The 22072-nt window shown below is 42.4% G+C and overlaps 1 protein-coding gene across 4 annotated transcripts; it reads left to right on the top strand.

Annotated features, from left to right (window-relative positions):
* Positions 1-421: 421 nt before the first annotated feature.
* Positions 422-20143, top strand: chd4 (chromodomain helicase DNA binding protein 4). 4 transcript variants are annotated; one of them, XM_022756565.1, is made up of 41 exons: positions 422-628; positions 936-1145; positions 1592-1716; positions 2916-3170; positions 3283-3398; positions 3517-3616; positions 3749-3950; positions 4117-4238; positions 4392-4515; positions 4677-4849; positions 5435-5680; positions 6000-6203; positions 6361-6572; positions 6983-7114; positions 7242-7341; positions 7573-7764; positions 8109-8309; positions 8624-8761; positions 8876-8997; positions 9084-9257; positions 9449-9590; positions 9709-9958; positions 10072-10196; positions 10291-10383; positions 10505-10646; positions 11463-11632; positions 11878-12064; positions 12941-13027; positions 14049-14140; positions 14359-14492; positions 14709-14853; positions 14977-15133; positions 15717-15802; positions 15902-16157; positions 16236-16292; positions 16559-16729; positions 16842-16950; positions 17542-17674; positions 17789-17984; positions 18294-18369; positions 19327-19405. In XM_022756565.1, the coding sequence occupies exons 2-40, from the start codon at positions 1082-1084 to the stop codon at positions 18329-18331; spliced, it is 5772 nt and encodes a 1923-aa protein (XP_022612286.1). In that variant the 5' UTR covers positions 422-628; positions 936-1081; the 3' UTR covers positions 18332-18369; positions 19327-19405. The 4 variants fall into 4 exon arrangements, with proteins under 4 accessions (XP_022612286.1, XP_022612285.1, XP_022612284.1 ...); XM_022756564.1 differs by lacking the exon at positions 18294-18369 and having other exon boundaries at positions 11878-12052; positions 19327-20143; XM_022756563.1 differs by lacking the exon at positions 18294-18369 and having other exon boundaries at positions 15720-15802; positions 19327-20143.
* The last annotated feature ends 1929 nt before the right edge of the window (positions 20144-22072 follow it).

Raw genomic sequence — 22072 nt, 5'->3', positions numbered from 1 at the left:
CCCTGGAGACCATGTGACTGGTATTTTTTTTCTTTCTTGTCTTTTTAGGAGTTGTATATTATGGGATGTATGCTGCTACTGCTGGAGTATTATGGTCTGTCGAGGGGAGCAGGGAGGGGGTGTCACCATGACAACGGGGTTGCTAAGGGGGCTGGGACTACTAGTGGAAAGGGGAAGGAGTGTGCATGCAATGAGCCTGGTGCATGCATGTCTAGTAGTGGCAGTGTGCGTGCGTACGTGTGCGAGCGCGCGTGCTTGGTGGAGGGGGTGGGGGCAGGCTGAGTATTATGGTCTGTCCGTTGCGAGGTAACTATGCAGAGTCCTGTGCGAGTGTGGGAGGGGGGATTATTATGGGATGTCTGCCCCCTTTGTGTGTTTGTGAGGATGTTAGCTAAGCTCTGCCTGTGAGGTTGGGGGAGAGAGAAAAGGGGGACGGAGCAACGTGTTTTGGGTCATTGACGGCTCATTTTTTTTAAATTTCGCTGATCATTGGTTCAGCTGGGCTTAATGAATGAACACTAAATGACAACAACTGCCGCACAAACAGCCTGACTTGTGTTAATTCTTGCACCGAGAGAGAGAGAGGGCTCACCTCGACCCGGGACTACACACACACACACACACTACAGTAAGTTTCTAATGTGTGAAGGTAGGGTTTCAATCCTTAAACTTTTCTTGGATGTATTGTTTTAACTCGACAGTGCGAATTTGCCGCTCACACTTGGAAATAATGCTGGATGCCACACTTTGCTTCATTCACTCTTGTGTAGAAAAATACCTGCAAATCAACAACAGATAATGTCAATGCACATATAATCTAGTTATCCAACTTGTTTGAGTGCGCAGGTGGACAATTAGATGCTATGTCAATAATAGGAAACGAGTAACGATTAGCTACCAACCAGTGCCATTTATTATTATTTATTTTTTTTCAGCACCCACCACCCCCTCCCTTCCTGGACACCCCCGGTCCATTCTCCAACAGTCCCACGTCATTTTCCCTCCTCCCTCGCCGACCGAGGAGCAAGGTTTAGGAGGGATTAATTCGACCAGCAAGAAATTAAATTAAAACGTTGGAAAAATGTCGGGCAGCGAGGATGAGAGGGAAGACTTTGTAGCCGCGGACGAGCACTCACTTCTTCACGGTAAGCTCGCTTTTTTCCTCCTCAGAAGGAAGGTCCATCTCCCCGTGACTTGAGCTCGCCTTCACCGAGAAGCTAACGTTAGCTAAAGCTAGCCAGGAGTAGTCGGCTCGGGCCGTCCGTCACTCGCCATGATAGATTAGTTAGCTAACTTGGCGAGCAAGTGTTTGTAGTCATTTTTTAACCCGTCTTATTCCACAATCCTCCGGTGTGTTTTCACGAGTGCGTGCGTGAAGTGTCAAAGTTTCAAAGACAAGTTTCAACCTGTGCTGTTGTGGCATTCACGCTGTGTGTGTCTGCGTGCGTGTATGTGTGTGTGGGCGTGCACGACTATCTGCCAAGCCGTGCCAGTGCGCGGTCCTCTTGTTTTCTGCCTCTGGCCTGCAGCAGTGCTACTGTCCGTGTGTACACTGTGTCTTCTTGTACTAATGAAAGCATGTCACCGGCAGATGAAGACGAGCCGGAGGATGCTGTGTCTGACGTAGAAGAGGTACCCAAGTCCAAGAAGAAGAAGAAAGCCAAGAAGAGTAACCGAGAGAGCAGGAGTAGTAAGAGACAGAGACCCATCAGAGAGGTTAGTTTGCTGTCCTCTCCAAGAACTGGCTAACTTTTCATGTTTAGCACTTCAAAAAATGTTAAAGGGTAGCTTCATTTAAATAAAAAAAAGAAAAAAAGTTTATCTTAAAAGAATATTGATATTTTGATATTTACACTGAAATTGTTATTGGACACTGTTATCATTCATGGCCATGAAGAAATCCCTTCCTAAGGTGATTTCAATGTGGGAGATCAAATCCACAATCCTTCAGTTCATTGTAAAAATGCACTGTAAAGTTCAGCTGTTAGAAAAATCAAGTGAACCTGTCCTTCACGGCTGTGACTCAGATTGTCAGATTTGACTTTTTATAGATTTCTGCAACTGTCAAACCCCCATACTGGGTGACAACAACAGCTAGGCAAGTGAAATGTTACAGATATTGATTTATTTCCTGCCTAATCTTGCACACAAAAACAAATAAAAGAAGCCCTTTTTATTTATATATTAGCTCAAGCAAGGGTCCCATACACCTAATGGACCTGCACATAACACCCTGCTGTAAAAAAGATGTGCTTGTAGAACGTAATAGATATAAAGGGTTATGGTAAAATACAAGAGATAAAAACATTACCTGAAATTAGGGCTTCAACTAACAATTATTATTATTATCTCATCATCTGCAGATTATTTACTCAATTAACTGGTTAATCATTTTGTCTTTAAAATGTCAGTAGATTGTAAGTTATGCCCACTAAAATTTCCCAGAATGTGGTGACACATTCAAACTGGTTGTTTTGACTGACCAACAGTGAAAAAGCCAACAACATTCAGTCGTTATTAAAGTAAAAACAGGCAGTAAATCCTCACATTTGAGAACCTTGAGTAATGAAATCTATAGTACTCTTTCTTGAAATATGATTACAAAGATTATTTCATCATGTTGTCAAGTACTTTTCTGACAGTAGACTAATAGATTTAGTGACTGATTGTGTCAACTCTGCCGAGATTATTGGTGAATCATGCACTGACAAATGCTGCTTTGTGGATGACAGGGCAGAGCTGTGCGACGGTCCATGCTGACCTCAGCCCAGCATAGTGCCATGATCTTTACAAGGAATAAAATAAAAAGGATGTCATTTTAATGTGTAATTTATAGTTTATGTGATACATAAATGTGATACATAAAAAGCAGCACTGTCTTCCGGTAATTAGCAGAGTCATTCGTTGTCTTGCAGGAGTTGCCAGTCAGCTCCCCAGAGCACCTGATTGGAGTAGAAGCAGCAGAGAGAGATGCAGACGAGGGAGGTGTGCGGTCAGAGAGTGAAGGAAGTGATTATGCCCCTGGGAAGAAAAAGAAGAAACGCCTCAGCTCTGCCAAAGACAAGAAGAAAGGAGGTGCAGCGGCAGAGAAAGGAGGCTCGTCCAGTTCAAAGAGCAAACGCAAAGAACCTGAACCAGAAGATGACGAGGATGATGACGATGATTGCCAGGTAAAGGTTCCTTCAGACTCCGCTGCAGAGTGGAAAGCTATTTCCTTCAGGGCTAACATGTGAAACTAACATCCCCTGGTTGTTCTTTTCAACCTCTCTCCTCCTGCCTCAGCCTAAAAGCTCCTCCCAGCTGCTGGAGGCCTGGGGCATGAAAGACATTGACCACATCTTTACTCAGGAAGACTACAGCTCCCTCACCAACTACAAGGCCTTCAGCCAGTTTGTTAGGTAAGAAAACCCCTTTTATATTAACAACATTATTGTTTGCCTCTACCTTGTTATTAAGGAGCTACGCATGTATGAAAATAAATGATAACTACCTTTCTTGTAAATGTTATGCCCTTAGGCCTTTAATTGCAGCTAAGAACCCCAAAATTGCTGTGTCCAAGATGATGACTTTGATGATGGCAAAGTGGAGAGAATTCAGCACAAACAACCCACTGAAGGTATTGAAATTCTGAACAAGTCTGCAGATCTGACTTATAATGAATGAGATTTGTCTTTCATACGTTGCTGTTCTCTTGTGTGTTTGACAGTAGAGAGCAGAGTTTCTGATTCTGTGCTCTGTCCCCATGTAGGGTTGCGCCACTGCCAATGCAGCTCTGGCAGCTGCCAACGTGGCTGCAGCTGTGGAGAACATGGTGGTGGCAGGGACAGATGGAGGGGCAGAGACCAGTGCTGCCCCTTTACCCACACCTGCTTCGACTCCTGCTGCTGCGCCGACACCTGCTGCACCCCCAGCACCTCCACTCCGCAAGGCAAAGACCAAAGAGGGCAAAGGTACAGTAGGACAAATGAAGAATATGGTTATTACAAGTTTTATTATAATTATGCTTGAAATAAAAAATGGTTTGTTATTTATGGACTTGGAACAGATTCCTTGTTTCATTTTTGCCTTTATTATGTGAAAGAGTCACTAGTTAAATTATTGTCTGAAACTTCTCAGGTCCCAATGCTCGCAAGAAGTCGAAATCTTCGCTTAAGCCCCCACCGAAACCCAAACCTAAAAAAGTGGCTCCACTCAAGATCAAACTAGGGGGCCTCAACAGCAAGAGGAAGCGCTCCTCTGTAAGATACTGTTCCTGTCACTGAATTCTCATGTCCCTTGTCCTGGGCTTATTTAATCACCAGAATCAGAATATTGAGTGTGTATTGTAATGTAACCACCTATTTCTCTGATTCTCGACCTTCTCTCTCTCTCTCTCTCTCTCTGTCACTCAGAGCGATGAAGATGAACCAGATGGTGACAGTGACTTTGACGATGGGAGTTTCTCAGTGTCGGATGGCTCCAATCGCAGCAGCCGTCCTAAGAAGAAGCCCAAGAGCGCAAAGAAAAAGAAGAAAGGTTAGAATGGAAATATTACTGAAATAAAAAGTCTTCTCTGGAGGGTTTGCCTCGTCAAATCAGATCAAAGTCATAGCCAAGATGAAGGCTATTACTGATCTTGTGTCTAGTTCCCTGTACCTCATTTTTCCTGCTACTTTTCTGTGAACGTCCTCTCTTAGTGGAAACAGAAGACGGCGACGGCTATGAGACAGACCACCAGGACTACTGTGAAGTGTGCCAACAGGGAGGAGAGATCATTTTGTGTGACACCTGCCCCAGAGCTTATCACATGGTCTGTCTGGACCCTGACATGGAGAAGGCACCTGAGGGCAAGTGGAGCTGCCCACACTGTGTGAGTACTGTAATCTCACCCCTCAGTGCAGTGCAGAAAAGGCCATTAGGTCATACGCTAGAGAAGACTGGGCCTGATTCCTGGAGTATGAAACATCAGGGCAAAAATTACACCTGTCTCTAAAACGCTGTTGTGTGGAAGTGCATTCCTGGAAAGTTGCACTGACACGAGAGTTGATTATTGGGAAATGGATTTTACTGGCAAGGATTTTGACAAATTTTTGTGTTCTCCATTTCTCTTTGTCCTCTGCCCCCCCACCCACCCACCCCCCGGCAACCTTTTGCTCATGTTCCTGTCTATCCTCTCCTATTCCCCTCCACACGCCTTATCCGCCCCCCATCCCCCATTTCCTCTTCTTGTTCCTCCCCTCCCTCTCCCTCCCTCCCCGCTGCTATGGCTCCTCACGCGCACACGCGCACAACACACACACCCCCACCCCCGCACCCTTTTAATCCCCCCCCTTCTTTTTCCTTTCACTCCGTTCCGCATACCTTCCCTGCATGCCCCCCCCCCCCCCCCCCCCCCCCCCCCCCCCCCCTCACACACACACTCCACTTCCCTCTCTGTCTGTAATTCTGGCACCAGGAGAAGGAGGGGATCCAGTGGGAGGCCAGGGATGATCTGTCTGAGGCCGAAGGGGAGGACGAGGAAGACAGGAGGGATGAAGGGGTGGAGGAGGAAGATGACCACCACATTGAATTCTGCCGGGTGTGCAAGGATGGAGGGGAGCTGCTTTGCTGTGACACCTGCCCCTCCTCCTACCACATCCACTGCCTCAACCCTCCTCTCCCTGAAATCCCCAATGGAGAATGGATCTGCCCCCGCTGCAAGGTGAGCGCCGTATACTGGTGCATTTGAGTATGTGTGTGCATGTGCTCATGTGGGCGTGCACACAGATTGCAGATTCCATCTTGTGCACATTTGTGCTGGAGATAAAGAGCTTTTTCTCTTGCTTTCGATAAGTTTACAAATAGTATTTTAGACAAACCATGGCAATCATACGTTTTTTTATTTTGCTGATTTCTCCTGTCCTAAGAATTCACTATTTATATTTTAAAAACAGAATTTTTTTGTCAGTGGTAAATTGCTTCTTTACTTTGATAAGCATCCTATCCTTAATTATTTCCTCTTCTCCTGCGTTTCCTAACAGTGTCCACCAATGAAGGGGAAAGTCCAGAAGGTTTTGACATGGCGCTGGGGGGAGCCGCCGGCCCCCACACCTGTCCCCCGGCCTGTTGATCTGCCTGCTGATGCTCCTGATCCTCCACCGCTAGTGGGACGCAGGGAGAGGGAGTTCTTTGTCAAATGGTGCAATATGTCCTACTGGCACTGCTCCTGGGTGCAGGAGCTACAGGTACACACACTCTCTGAAAATTTATCCACCTGTAACTGAGTATGTGCTTTGTGCGGCTTTCTTTGTGCAAGTGTGGGACATTTTTCTGTTCCCTCTAAAGTTTATAACACCAAAACTCAGATGGCCTTTTCTTTACCCCACTGTCACTCTTTACCAGCTGGAGCTGAATTGCCAGGTGATGTTCCGTAACTACCAGAGAAAGACTGACATGGATGAACCACCGCCTGTGGACTTTGGAGGCGAGGGTGATGATGACAAGAGCACTAAGAGGAAGAATAAAGATCCTCTCTTTGTCCACATGGAAGAGGAGTTTTACCGTTATGGAGTCAAGATGGAGTGGCTGATGATCCACCGCATCCTCAACCACAGGTAGGACAGAATCATAGGAAATATGCATTTAACCCATGAGCAGAAATACATATTATTTACTATTATATATCAATAAGTTTTAACAGATTATTCATGTGATCTTGATGTGCATTTCTATAGTTAGTGGCATACAGATTCTATGTCTTATCCTGATAACTCAATAATTATGATAAACTAAAATAGTGCAAAAAAGAAATCAAAGCTATGACTGTCAATTCAATATCATTTCATCCCTCAAGAAAAATTAGGAAGAATATAAAGTTGACAGTTAATTGTTTGAAGTCAAAATACAATAACTTATTCTACTGTTATCATCTTTACTGCACAGTAGTACAGTCAGAGAGAAAACGCAGTAATATTGTTTAATCGTAACTCTGTCTTTCCTGTATTTCTTTTTTTTTTCATGTCAGTGTTGATAAAAAGAACAACGTACATTACCTGATCAAATGGAGAGATCTGCCCTATGACCAGTCAACCTGGGAGAGTGAAGACATGGACATTCCTGAGTACGACACTTACAAACAGACATACTGGAATCACAGGTATGCAGAGACAAACAAAGTGTCACATAGTGCTTCTCTTAAATTATACATGCCGTAGTTGTAAGTGTGTTTTTTTTGTTTAGTTTTTTTTTTTTTTTTTACCAAAAACTGCCATTTCCTCTTACAGAGAGTTGATGGTGGGTGAAGAAGGCAGACCTGGCAAAAAGCTGAAGAAGACAGTCAAAGTAAAGAAGACAGAGCGGCCACCGGCTAACCCTGTCGTAGATGTAGGTATTTTAAATCTTTGGAACAAGAAAGAAAAACAGACTTTCCTATTTTCATACTCAACCTTGGCCATTGTGAAACTGATCCTGTCATATATAGTTTTTGTAATAGACTGATGTATTATTGATGACAAAATGAGGGCTCCTTGTCAGGTTTATTCCCCTGGCAGAATAAAAAGTAACCAGAATTATAACAGCTGTGGAACTGATATTCTCCCTGTTTCTTTCTTGCAGCCCACCATCAAGTTTGATCGGCAGCCTGATTACCTGGACAGCACAGGAGGGACTCTGCATCCTTACCAGCTAGAGGGGTTGAACTGGCTGAGGTTTTCTTGGGCTCAGGCCACCGACACTATTCTGGCCGATGAGATGGGTTTAGGCAAGACTGTACAGACCGCTGTCTTCCTTTACTCATTGTACAAGGAGGTAAGGAACTGTATATATGAATGTCTTGCAAGGATTGTAAGGATATTTTTATAACTTGAGTGCTGGAGACAAAATACCTTTTCTGCATGTTCATTTTAACTGACACTTATTTTGTCCAGTCTGCCCACCACTGTCAATCAGTGTTAGTTGGTGGATTTCAGACATGTGACACATAGTAACTCTGTCCATTACAGGGGATGAGTTCAAAGTAAGGAACTCTATCCTAAAGGCAGGCCAAGACAAATACAGTAGTTTATTTACATATCTTGTCATTTATCTCATAGTGAATTTATAACATCCTTAAATGTTAATGTTGAGTCGACATTTGACTTCCACTGTTACAGGGTCACTCCAAAGGTCCCTTTCTGGTCAGTGCTCCCCTGTCAACCATCATTAACTGGGAGAGAGAATTTGAGATGTGGGCCCCCGACATGTACGTGGTCACCTACGTAGGGGACAAGGACAGCAGGGCTGTCATCAGAGAGAACGAGTTTTCCTTTGAAGGAAATGCTATCCGAGGTGGGAAAAAAGCCTCCAAGATGAAGGTAAGAAAAAAAAGTGGAGGAGAGCGATGATACCAAATCAGATATATTAAAGGTTCTTGACAGGAAATAGTGATGTAATAGTGATCAGTTTGTAATGGTGCCCTACATACTAGGACTCGCCATGCTGTATAATATCAGTAGTTGGTATGAATTTACATAAAAAAAATAATGCTGCCAAAGGTTCAACCACCTGCTTTAGTTTGTGGCACTATATTACCAGTGGAAACAACTGCTTTCAGCCCTGATAATTGTGTTTCTACTTCTTTCCTTGTTTGGCAGCTGAACTAATGTCCCCACTACTCTGTGCTTTACAGAAAGACTCACCAGTCAAGTTCCATGTTCTGCTGACGTCCTATGAATTGATCACCATTGACCAGGCTGTGCTGGGCTCCATTGAATGGGCCTGTCTGGTTGTGGATGAAGCACATAGACTCAAGAACAACCAGTCCAAGGTAACAACAAACACTGCTTTATATTTAGTGTTTGTTTTCTAGGGTTTCAAACATTTTTATTTGCAATTGTCCAAAATTCATTATGTTTTTCCTTTTTTCTTGGCTTGTTACTAGTTCTTCCGAGTGTTGAACAACTACCCGCTGCAACACAAGCTGCTGCTGACCGGCACTCCTCTTCAGAACAACCTGGAGGAGCTCTTCCACTTGCTGAACTTCCTGACCCCAGAGAGATTCAAGTCAGTATGTGGCCACAGCGCATGTGGCTTGTCTTGTAGACGCCCACATTGACTCTATATTTATTTGTTTTGCTTTCTCTCTGCAGCAACCTGGAGGGGTTTCTTGAGGAGTTTGCAGACATTGCCAAAGAGGACCAGATCAAGAAGCTGCATGACATGCTGGGACCACACATGCTCAGGAGGCTGAAGGCCGATGTTTTCAAACACATGCCCTCCAAGACTGAGCTCATTGTTAGAGTGGAGCTGAGCCCCATGCAGAAGTATGTAATAAGAGGAGATTTATAGTAATCAAAATTGAACTGAACACTGGCATTTTTAGATGTTATTAGTTTTGCGTAATGTGATGTATAAAATCTGAATTCTCCAAATGTCTACAGTATTTTCTTTTGTTTGATCTCTTTTGCCTCTTTCCTCATTATTTGTTTCACTTTTTTCTTTTGTTGTAACCCAGGAAATACTACAAGTTCATCCTAACACGTAACTTTGAGGCCCTAAACACTCGTGGAGGAGGAAACCAAGTCTCTCTGCTCAATGTGGTGATGGACCTCAAAAAGTGCTGCAATCACCCCTACCTGTTTCCTGCAGCTGCCACAGTACGATCCATGTTTTTCACACAATTATGTGGGAACAGGGTGCATGTTGTGTTGTAGCACTTGTGTTGAAACTTGTTTAATGCAGTCAGTTCATTCGGCTTCTCTCCCTTGATTGCAGGAGGCACCAAAACTTCCAAATGGCATGTATGAGGGCACTGCTCTGACCAAGTCTTCAGGAAAACTGATGCTGCTGCAGAAGATGATGAGGAGGCTGAAGGAGGGAGGCCACAGAGTTCTGGTCTTCTCTCAGATGACCAAAATGCTGGACCTGCTGGAGGATTTCTTGGAGAACGAAGGTTACAAATATGAGAGAATTGATGGAGGAGTCACTGGCAACTTGAGACAGGAGGCCATCGACCGCTTTAATGGTGAGACATGTACAGACACTGTTTGTTTTGCCTAAAATCAGCTGCTGTGGCTACCAGTGTCTAATTTTCTTTCTCTCTCTTCCCTGCTTTTTTTCTGTTCTTCATCCCAACAGCTCCTGGTGCTCCCCAGTTTGCTTTCCTCCTCTCCACCAGAGCTGGTGGTTTAGGCATTAATCTCGCCTCCGCCGACACTGTCATCATTTACGACTCTGACTGGAACCCCCACAATGATATCCAGGTATACAGACCTCAGTGCACTGTCTTATCTATGTCAGCATGTTTGTTTATTTGGATGATAGGTGATTATGCTATTTGTTTCATGTGTGTTGTAGGCGTTCAGCAGAGCTCACCGTATCGGCCAGAACAGGAAGGTGATGATCTATCGCTTTGTCACCAAAGCCTCTGTAGAGGAGAGGATCACACAGGTCTGTGACAATTAACACTACAAGAAATTATACATACCTCTTAAAACTGTGTCAGCTATTTCAGGATTCTGTGAGAACCTCCTCATCACTTGATTGTCTTCCACCTACTTCCCTCCACCAGGTGGCGAAGAAGAAGATGATGCTCACCCACCTGGTGGTGCGACCTGGTCTCGGTTCCAAGACAGGCTCCATGTCCAAACAGGAGCTCGATGATATCCTCAAATTTGGAACAGAAGAGTTGTTCAAGGATGAAGTTGGAGAAGGTGAGTTGACTTTAACCCGCTGCCACACACAGTGTATGTCTTTTTAAGGTCCAGGATTCTGTCAATCATTTACTGGAATGTTCTCTGTGTTTTACTATTTACAATTAAACATGGCAGTGAATTGATTTTGTCACTTGGACAACATATAATTTACAGTTTAACAGTAAAAAGAGTTCCTGTAAAGGATAGCTCGGTAATTTGCTGTGAAAGCAACATGTGCTACAAATCATTTCCGGATCAGATCAAGGGAAATTATAATTGGTACTAGCTAATTTTGAGCCTTTGCTTATATTGTACAAAAGTAAAACTATGATATTTGTACAGCTTGTTGCAGATTAGCATGTTATAGAGGAAGCAGGGGGGGTGAAGAACTCTTTATTTGAAAATGAAGGCAGCTCCCATATTTGTGAGAGTAATTAACAATATTTTTATAGTTTGCTCATTTTTGTTTAAAAAAAAAAAAAAAAAAAAGAAAGGAAAAAAGTTGGAAGTAGTGGAAGTCTCTAATGCACACTGTTTTGTCCATAAATGGCTGTTCAGTTGTTGGAAACATTTTACCTAAATTGGATAGGTTTTTACCAATTTTATTGTCCTGCACTGCACATTGTTATTGTTGTGTTTGGGAGATAAGCAGGATGCTAACCCTGGTTTAGAAAAGGGATTTGGGATTGACTCTGAAATTGGGGAGAGACTCTTTACATTTCTGACTGATGTGGAAAGATCGCCCCTGCGATGCCAGTCTGATCTGACAGATGTTACAGGGATTAAATTTAGTTTCCTCTTCCTTCGTTTTTCTGTGACTGATCCTGCTTTCAGGGGACAACAAGGAGGATGACAGCAGTGTGATCCACTACGATGACCATGCAATTGACCGCTTGCTGGACAGGAATCAGGATGCCACAGAGGACACTGAGCTTCAGAGCATGAACGAATACCTCAGCTCCTTCAAAGTGGCCCAGTACGTGGTCAAAGACGAAGACGATGAGGTATGAACTTCATTGTGTTTAAAATTAGATGTTTGCCAACTGAGGGGGCTCTGTAATAGTAGAATTATCTAAAACTACTACACAGAAAAATAACATATAGATCTAACCTTATTGCTCAGCCTTGTACAGACATTTTTTTTTTTTTTGACCTGCACAAAGTGGCTTTAAATTTTTAAAAAGCTAAATCCACAAACTTGCACTCTGAGTATATTCCGCATAAATAACAATTTTATTTCGTTGAGGAGGAGGAGGTGGAAAGGGAGGTGATCAAGCAGGAGGAAAGTGTTGATCCCGACTACTGGGAGAAGTTGCTTCGACACCACTATGAGCAACAGCAAGAGGATCTCGCCCGCAATCTGGGCAAAGGCAAAAGAACTCGAAAACCAGTCAACTATAATGACGGCTCCCAGGAGGACCGAGGTATAAGACAGGGTACAGAACAATATATAATGCAACCTCTTCTTGTGTGTGTGTGTGCTGTGCAGTGCTGTCGGTGTCTGTGTGGTGTTGGTGTAATATAGTAGCAGATACAGTGAGTGCATGGCATGTAATTGTAATTTTTTCTGGCTTTAGAAAGGGCATAGTAACTTGTTACTCTTGTGAGTTATTTTTAAATGTATATTTTCTTCTTTCTCAGACCGAAGATCTTAAGAAAATATACTTTGAACACTGGGGCCTGTCTTATGACCAGATTTGCAAAATTGTCTGGTTAAATTCATGTACCCCTCAAATCTGTAACACAGATTTTACTTAGAGTATACAGTTTACAATATTTTATTATTTGGCAGCAGTGTTGTGCATGCTCTTGTAAACAGCTGTTAAATGTTTATATGGAAATGAAAATGTACTATACAGATTTTTATTAGTCAAAAGTCTACCTGACAGTTTGTTAATGATTGGACAGTATTAAACTAAGAATGACAAAGGAGTCAAACTACAGGTGTAGTTGCACCTGTCAAGAATTGCTCCTGCTCTTTTAGTTCATTTAGTTGTAAGGTCAGTGTAGTCAGCTCATCAGCTGTGTGTTTCTAAATGTTATATACCAGCATGTATCAAAATTGGTTTATTTTTCCTGCTATTTATTGTTTGTAAAAGTAAACGATAATTGAGAAAATTGCTTCTTTTGTTAATTTGTGAGTAAAAATGTGGTTTTGTCATAGCAGCTCCCACTGCTGAACGAAAGCAGCCCCATGTGGAGTTTGGACGTACTTTATCTTATCTTGATTAGATTCTGTCCAGGCAGTGAAGAGTTGTGTCCTTTTTTTATATTCTCTCGCCTCAATATTTCTCTGTTTATGCTTTGTGCAGACTGGCAGGAGGATCAGTCAGATAACCAATCTGATTACTCAGTGGCATCAGAGGAGGGCGACGAGGACTTTGATGAACGGACTGAAGGTAAGGCTCACTGTTTTGATCACTGCTGTTAAAAGACAAGGTGTGTGCGTGTGTGTGTTCGTGCGCATTGGTGGTAAAATGGCTTATGTCACTGCTCTTAACCGTTTACTCTGTGAAGACATAGATGTTGTATCTGAAAGGTAGTTGTTAAGTTTAAGAATTGATCCGAACAACTTGGAGTTAGAGCTTCCTGTTTAGACTAAGTACAGATTATAAGGAATCTCTGCTCTCCAAGCCCCAGTTGTGTCATTCACTAACATCCTTCAAACTGCCCCTGCAGATGTTTATTCAGATTCAGACGACAGCTACGATATCCTCATTGACAACATCAACAACAACTCACGAAACAGCACTTGTCGCTGCATCGTCTGCATTGAGCGTAGAGAGGCAAGAAAAGACAGAAAGAGAAGGAAAAGAGCAAAGAAGCAGGGAAAGAATTTAAAATCAACGGTTTCTCAACCAGATGAACTGTCTATTCGCAATTTAAAGTAATCGTCTTTGTTCATATTAACTGTTAATTAAGTTGGTTTGAAATGCACTTTACAAGATTTGTGTAAAGAAAAAAAATCTTCGTATTGTTTCAAAACTAATTGTTATATTTGTAGTTTTTATGATTTGTTATTTACTTGGCAATTCATTTATAAGATGTACATGTTCAATACTCATTTTATATTTTTGTTAAATTTAATTATGGCTCTGTTAATTCATTTTTATTGAATGAAGTATACTACAACACTGCTTTCCGTTATAAATGTTCTTAAAGCGTTAACACTTAAAGAAGGAGTAAATAATGTAGAAGTGTGGCAAGATTTGTGAGGAGGGACAGCTTCAGCAGGATCAGAGTGTGGCGAGATGAGTCGTAAGTGGAACATCTTCACAGAAAAACTTTAGGACGTTAAGAGCACACATGATCATACACCAACAATTCAGTTTGATTGAACTTGTATTTGCTTGAGTGGATTGTGTGGTGGCGTGAATGCACACTGAGTTTCAGATAGACTAACTGTTAATTCTCTCTTAGCTAATGCCCGCAGACCAAACCGTAAAGGGCTGAGGAATGACAGGGACAAACCTCTGCCCCCGCTTTTGGCCCGGGTCGGCGGGAACATCGAGGTGAGTTTTCCGGTCAAACCCACCGACATCTGGTCTCTTATTCATCTCATGTACAGATGAGATGTTACCCAAAAACTTGAGAAACTTGTCCTCCAAATTAAAAACCAGCCAGCAGGAAATATCAAGTTTTAGTTCATGTAGTTTTTTGTTACTACGCTTCTGTTTATGCAATGCTTCAAGTATTTAATTTACATCTTAATCTCTTTATCACTTGTCAGGTCTTAGGCTTCAATGCGCGGCAGAGGAAGGCTTTCTTGAATGCAGTGATGCGTTATGGGATGCCTCCTCAGGATGCTTTCACCAACCAGTGGCTGGTGCGGGACCTTAGAGGGAAATCTGAGAAAGAATTCAAGTAAGTCTCCATGACTCAAAAAAAAGTGTATATTTCTCAAAGTATAGTTATTTTGTTGTAGATATGCTGGGATGTTTGCACTAGAAGCCTCTGAATGCTTTTTAGTAGTCAGGGATGTAGCATTTTCATCATTTTGTTTGATTTGCTGTTTATTCCTTTGTGCATCTCTGTGAAATCTGTGCTCGGCTTCAACTTGTCCTTCACACATGTTTGCAGGGCTTATGTGTCTCTGTTCATGCGTCACCTTTGTGAGCCGGGGGCTGATGGAGCTGAGACCTTTGCAGATGGTGTTCCGCGTGAGGGTCTCTCAAGGCAACATGTGCTTACTCGCATTGGTGTGATGTCCCTTATAAGGAAAAAGGTACGTTTTTACAGGTAGAAAATTAAGAGTAGAAATTATGTCATCCTGAGTTTGTCATTAATTTAAAGAATTCAAATGTTTAATTGCTGATCAGGGGATTAAATGACATGACATTAATAACAGGTGCAGGAGTTTGAGCATGTGAATGGTCAGTGGTCAATGCCCTGGATGGCAGAGCTGGAGGAGAACAAAAGGGCTGCAGCTTTGGCTGCTGGTGAAGACCCCAAGACTCCCTCTACTGGGACCCCCGCAGACACACAGCCCAACACTCCTGTCCCAGGTACACACACACACACACACACACACACACACACACACACACACACACACACACACACACACACACACTTCAGAATCGAGTGAATACGTGAATGAATACACACCTTTATCCTCAAAGCAACAAAATTAAACAAACATGTTGCTCTTTCTTCAGTCTGATAATTTCATTCCAGTTTCATAATGAATAGTTAGACACTAAAAGAGACATTTCTTTTGCTATGCATGGTATGCATTTCTGTTTCCTTTTAGTCTTAACCTCATCACCAAATGCTTACCCCAACTTTTACCCCAACCAAGTGATATGAATTCTAACTTTAAGCCCTAACATAAGTCTAAAAAACCCTGGAAGTTGTGGGAACCATTGTTTTCTTTGTGTTCCATTGAAATCTTTTCTGTTAACCATTTAGTATTTGTTCAGAGTCAAACAGACAGACTGTCAGTTTATTCACTGACGCCCTCTTGTGGTTACATTCCTAAAAACATAAAAACACAAATTTTTGACTTATTCAACCATTAAGATTCAAAAATGAAATGGGATTTTTGGATTAGTTATAGACCTTTTACATAATGTTCTGTTTTGACAGAAGATTTGTCTAAATCAGAAGACAAGGAAGACTTGAAGAAGGAAGTAGAGGATGGCAAAGGAGTCAAGAAGGCAGATGATCCAGAGGTAAATTCTGCTATTACCCACTATTGTTTGAAGAAGTAACATTATTCGGGAGTTGGCAATTAGATTTTTCTAATTTGATCCTGACTCCCTCTCCCATAGATTATTGAAATCCCAGATGAGTCTGAGAAATCCCCCGTGCTTGAAAAGAAGGAAGGAGAGGTAGACTCTGCTGCAGGAAAGGAAGAGAAAGAGAAGGGGACAGGAGATGGAGATGATGGGAAGGAGAAGGAGGCTGAAGACACGAGCAAGGAGAAAGAAGAGAAGGACAAGACTCCTGACACGGGGGAGAAGGACACTCCTGTTAAGGGTGAAGGTTCGGAGGGCAAGACAGATTCAGAGGAGGACAAGTCGAAAGGTGAGATAGAAGATAACACTGTTTTCAAAATCTTCAACTGCTTTCTCTGTGATTCTGACTGTGTTTTTCTCATTTCAGTGGAAGAGGGCAAAGATGAAAAGATGGACACCACTTCTGCTGCAGACGAGAAGAAAGGTGCATACATGAAGTCCATGTCAACACACAAACACACACACACACACACACACTTTGCAATTAAGTGGATGTCAATACAAACTAAAACATAAAGAGACATCGTTCCTGTGTCATGAATTAATTCATTAGATTTAGCTTAATGTCTAAAGTTAAATACAAGATTTCAATTATGCCTTTGGCATGATGATTAATTTCCATGAAAGTTTCCATAACGAGAGGGTGTGTCGACTTTTAAACTTTTCTGTTTGTCTGTTGTTTTCTCACAGAGCTAAAAGAGGAGAAGGATGGTGTGAAAACAGACGAGTCTGGCAAACTGCAGAATGGAGAGAACACCAAAGAAGGAGGAACAGCTGCACCGGTGGTTAACGTCAGCGAAGAGAAGAAGAAAGCCACCAAGCAGAGGTTCATGTTCAACATTGCTGACGGAGGATTCACAGGTGGACACACTCACACTCACACATACGTTTTGTTTTGTTTTTTTTGTCTTTTTTCTTTTGTCTTTTTTTTCTCTTAGATTCAGTCTTTTGACCTTTCTGTCCTCCTTTCCAGAGCTTCACTCTCTGTGGCAGAATGAAGAGCGGGCAGCCACCGTCACCAAGAAGACCTTTGAGATTTGGCACCGTCGCCATGACTACTGGCTGCTTGCTGGCATCATACAGTATCCTTTCAAATGCACGACTTTCCTGGACAGAAAGATCGAGTTAAATTTTCACGTGGGATTGCTGTTACAGTAGTCACATCACTGCTGAATGGGCAAAACAGCTTGGACTTTCCCCTATTGTCTTATATTTTACAGATTAAACAACAAATAGAAAATTGGCAGATTAATTGCTAACTAAAATAATCATTAGTTGCAGCTCCATAATCACATGGGTACATTTTAGATGATAGGAACTATTGAGTCCTTGAAAAGATAACAGACAACATCATCAAGCCAGACTGTGCAGTGAGATGCTTCAAACACAGATGAAAGTCAATTTAATTTTTACACTGAGGAGTTTCTGTGGTGCACAGCTTTACTTGGCCAAGTCCCTTAAGTGTAAATTTGTCCATGTGCAATAATCAGCATTTATTGTAAAACTTGCTCAGCTAATCAGCTTAGCTTCTTGAATATTTAGTGAAAAATAAGTAAAGGACAAGGATGTTGTTTTGAAAGTGTACACACACAGCATCCAGCATCTCTCCTGTACTAGATGATTGTAAGACCCCATGAAATCATGTTGTTACACTTAACCCCAGCGTCTCTCAGACACGGCTACGCTCGGTGGCAGGATGTGCAGAACGACGTGAGGTTTGCCATCCTCAATGAGCCCTTCAAAGGAGAGATGAGCAGAGGAAACTTCCTGGAAATCAAGAACAAGTTTCTGGCCCGCAGGTTCAAGGTGGACTGAGCTCTCATTGTGGTCACATTTCCTTTTGTCTGTGTGTGTTTTTCTATGTCTGTGTCTCTTAGCATGTCTCATTGGGCATTTGGTGTCTGTCTGTTTCCTGTGTAGCTACTGGAGCAGGCGTTGGTGATCGAGGAGCAGCTGCGCAGGGCGGCCTACCTGAACATGACAGAAGACCCGGCCCACCCCTCCATGGCCCTCAACACTCGCTTCAGCGAGGTGGAGTGTCTTGCCGAGTCCCACCAGCACCTCAGCAAGGAATCCATGTCTGGAAACAAGCCTGCCAATGCAGTGCTACATAAAGGTAAAACATATGTAAGAGACAGGTATAGAGAGGGTTCTCATGGACCTTGAAAAAATGTGAAAGATTCTGGATTTGAGCAAAATTAAATAAGGCGTTAACACAAATTCATAGTCATGTTTAACAGGCTGCACATCCTCTGCAAGGAGGAGCTGTGCATCATTAGCAAGGACATTGTCATACAAAAACAATGTTTTCTGTCACTAATTGTGCATATACAAAAGGGGCAACCTCTTGTGTGTTTTTCTGGCACAGCAGGAAAAAAACACTTTGTTAATGACAGGATAGCATCTTCCATTTTCTTGACTACAGAACCGTACCAACTGTTGCACCAGCCCATTTACCCATAAAGCCAGGCCAGAGTGCTTCTGTGGTACCGCAATGAGTGGTAGGAGCATTGTTTTCAATATTCTGCTGTGTCATCTCACAATGATATTTTTTAGTCATGACAGTCTGTTGTGTTTGCGACAGCAGTGTTAATTCCTGTAAGAAGTTTCTGAATAAGAAGAGTTTGTGTTTGACTGTTAGAGAGAGAACAAAGTGTTGACCGCCATCGTGATAGTATCAGGAGTATGAAAAAAAGAGCTGTGCTGTAAACATATTTAATTTTCTGGGCTCCAATTATAGCTGCCAATGTTTTATCAGCAAACACATCAGGTGCAACACTGTGGGTAAATATAGAGCAGCTTCCATGTTTGAACAAGGGCAGCTTTTCATTACGACGTGTGGAAAAAAGCACTTCTACCAGCCAGTCACCCTTCTGTGAGGTTGGAGAGAAGCCTCTGCAACTCTAGGGCTGCAACTAATGATTATTGTCATTATCAATTAATCTGATGATCATTAATTACTCATTGACTATTAAATGTCAGAAAATAGTGAAATCATATTATCCCATATTATCATATTAACCTAAAGTCTAGGTTGACATCCTCCAATAGCTAATTTTATCCAAGCAACAATCCAGAACACCAAGTTAGTTACGTAATTAATTGATTAATCGACTGATCCTTTCAGTTCTTTGTCGTCACAATATTCTCTAATTGGTAACAACCAACTTCTCCGACATGTTCCTTGTTTATAACAAGATCTAATAATGGAAGTTAATGATAGTAAAGTGTGGACTGCTGTTGTTAGCCTGCTAGCCATGCTAGCTTCTGCAAGTAATGCTTACAACTCTACCTACACTATTTCTTGTCCCTTCTTGTTTTTTCCACACCACACAAGAAAGTTTCCCAAGGTGAAATCTGGATGACTTGCTCTTAAGCTTGAACCCCTGAATTTCACCAAACACACAAAAAAAAACAGGTTTCACTTCATTTACATTTATTCCATGCTGTATTTCTAGTTCTCAAACAGCTTGAGGAACTGCTGAGCGACATGAAGGCTGACGTCACGCGTCTCCCAGCAACCATTGCTAGGATACCACCCGTCGCCGTGCGCCTTCAAATGTCCGAGAGGAACATCCTCAGCCGATTGGCCAGCCGGGGCCCCGACGTCACCGCTCAGAACCAGTCACAGACCTCACAGCAGATGCAGGTTCCGCGCTGACCAATCACCTCGCACATTTCACGCTCACTGACTGAGGCCAGTCACCCTCACCTCACCGCCATGTAGCAGACGTCCTCCCCCTTCAACCACCATGTACAGCACAGTCAGGTTAGTCCTCCTCGCTCTGCACCCACAACCCATCTCCGGACTCAGAAGAACTTCAGCTGTGCTGCTGGACTTTGATTTGGAAAGACTGGAACTGTAGATGTAGGATGGGAGTGAATGAAAGAATCAGTTCTTTTTCTGTGGCAGACTAGAAACAAGTCGTTCTCCTCCACTGGGATTCAGATTTAACTCCTCTAACCTGAGCACTGTCGTCGTGACTGTACTGCGGGCAGCTCCACTGACCTGTCCTGTTCTGTCTTTACAGCAGGGTCAAACATGTGTATGTAACTATGTGTATCATGAAGCTGACAACGATAGACAGGAGAGAAAGCAGCATGTTTGGAGTATACTGGTGCTTTGTAGTAACTTTTGGATTTAATAAAGAAATCAAGGGATTTTATTGTGCTCATTTTCACCTTTAGAAAGTTGTGAAATTTTAACATTTTTTTCAACTCTAATGTCCTCACCTGTATGTGTGTGGAGAGAGTATGGATGTGTGTGTGTGTGTGTGTGTGTGTGTGTGTGTGCGCACGTGCTTCTAGGATGTATGTATCTATAAACAGGGCATATTAATGTGCATCTCTACTGCAGAATGCCCCCACACTGAGAGACTGTTACTCACTTTTCTATCAGTCAGTCAGACCTGTTACCTCTTCCTGCATCTTCACCCTCCATCCCAAACCTCCACCTGCCCCATCAGGTCACACCCGATTCAGGATCAGCTCTCTGTGCTCACACCCCAACCAGCACCTCGACATTCCTAACTGCACCACAGAATTGCTCCCTGGAAATTTTTCTGTGTTTGTCCCAAAATATGGACATGCAATGGCTTTTAGGTACATGGGATGGTTTAGAGAATGATGGCAATCTTAAGTTAATTTAATTTCTTTCTGTCTATTGTTATGTTGTTTTACATTATTGAATATTATTATTATTGTTACCACCTTGTTGTTTTTATCATTGCTATTTGTTTTTATGGACTACAATAAAAAGTCGACCGTTTTTCAAGGTTTGTTCATTTTATTTAAAGGGAACTATGTATGAATGTGTTTCTTTTTTCTAAAGGAAAGTACCGGAGTCATCTATTTTTAGCCTTGCTCTCCATGCGGCTTTAGAGATGGCAATATCAGCTGGTCTTCAACAACAACTACAACTACCAGGTGATGGATTGCAGTGAAATGAGACATTCATTGTCATTTGGGTATAAATCCTACCGATCATTGTGATCCCCTGACTTTTCACTGCTGTGAGATTCACTTTTTTTCTTTAGTAAAATGTGTTAAATTGATGAATTGTCATGAAATTTGTCCCCTGCAGGAAAAATTGTAATTATTTTGGTGATTCTCTGACTTTTTATCCAGTGCCATCATGTCAAACAACATTCTGAGCTGTAATTCATTTGAAGGTGTAATTTGCAAATTTGCAAAAACTAAGATGGTGAACACAGTAAACATTATGCGTGCTAACCATCATGTTTGCATTGTCACTGTGAGATAGTTATCTTAGGACTTACTTCAAAGAACTGCTGTTCCAAAGTACAAATTCACAGAGCCGCTGGCAAGGCTGGAGACTTGTGTCTAAGAAAAGACAGTTAAGTAACAAATTAACAGAAAAAACAGATAAGTGATTACTGCCAGTTCAGCTTCAGTGCCCCTTGGCAGAGACTCTTCAAGTCTCTTGAACTCCTCTGGACGGATGAACACCACTTTTCCAAAAGATATTGGACAGCACTGCATAAAACAGTGGTCACAAATCTCCCATAGTTGCTCAACTGGGTTGGGATCCGGTGGTTGAGAAGGCCATAGCATATGATTCACACTGTGATTTTTACACCCATTAAACCACCAGTGACCCCCACGTTTGTTTTATTTTCACTTATTTACTTTTCCTTTTCACCCTTCGTTATGTAAGAAGTAACTTTGTGAGTGCTGATATCATTTTTTTGAAAGTGTAACTTGACTTTGTGATGCATGATGGACTTTGCATACAAGCTTTGAAAGATGAGGTGGAATTTACATGAGAGCAAATGGTGGTTTGCAGGAGAGACTGAAAATTAGGAGAGCCTCTGTGTATAGAAGGGGTTGCGAGAGGAAGAGCAGGGGAAGAAGGGGACGGGAACAAGCAGATTTTCTCCCATAGATAGTTGGATAATTAAGAAAATTAGAGTAAATTACAGGGCGGTAGGACTGGCTGTGCTAGTAATGGAGCTTGATAGCTTATCATGTTAGAGAGTTGAAAGCTAAACACAAGCCGGGCTGGGTGCAAGTGAATGCAGAAAGTAAGAACAAGGGGGAGCTAACCTGGAGCCAGAAGTGCATGAGCTGCTGTTGATGTAACCTGACTCTTTGTGTGAGTTGTATTTTGCTTGGAGGTGGAGAAGCACTCAACATCATCATAGACAGCAGCACAAAAGGGGAGACTAGATTCTACCCATTATT

The sequence above is a fragment of the Seriola dumerili genome, unplaced genomic scaffold (genome assembly GCF_002260705.1).
Source record: "Seriola dumerili isolate Sdu_G_001 unplaced genomic scaffold, Sdu_1.0 BDQW01000258.1, whole genome shotgun sequence".
Taxonomy (NCBI): Eukaryota; Metazoa; Chordata; class Actinopteri; order Carangiformes; family Carangidae; genus Seriola; species Seriola dumerili.
The sequence above is the reverse complement of the archived record's forward strand: the minus strand, read 5'-3'. Positions and strand labels throughout refer to the sequence as shown.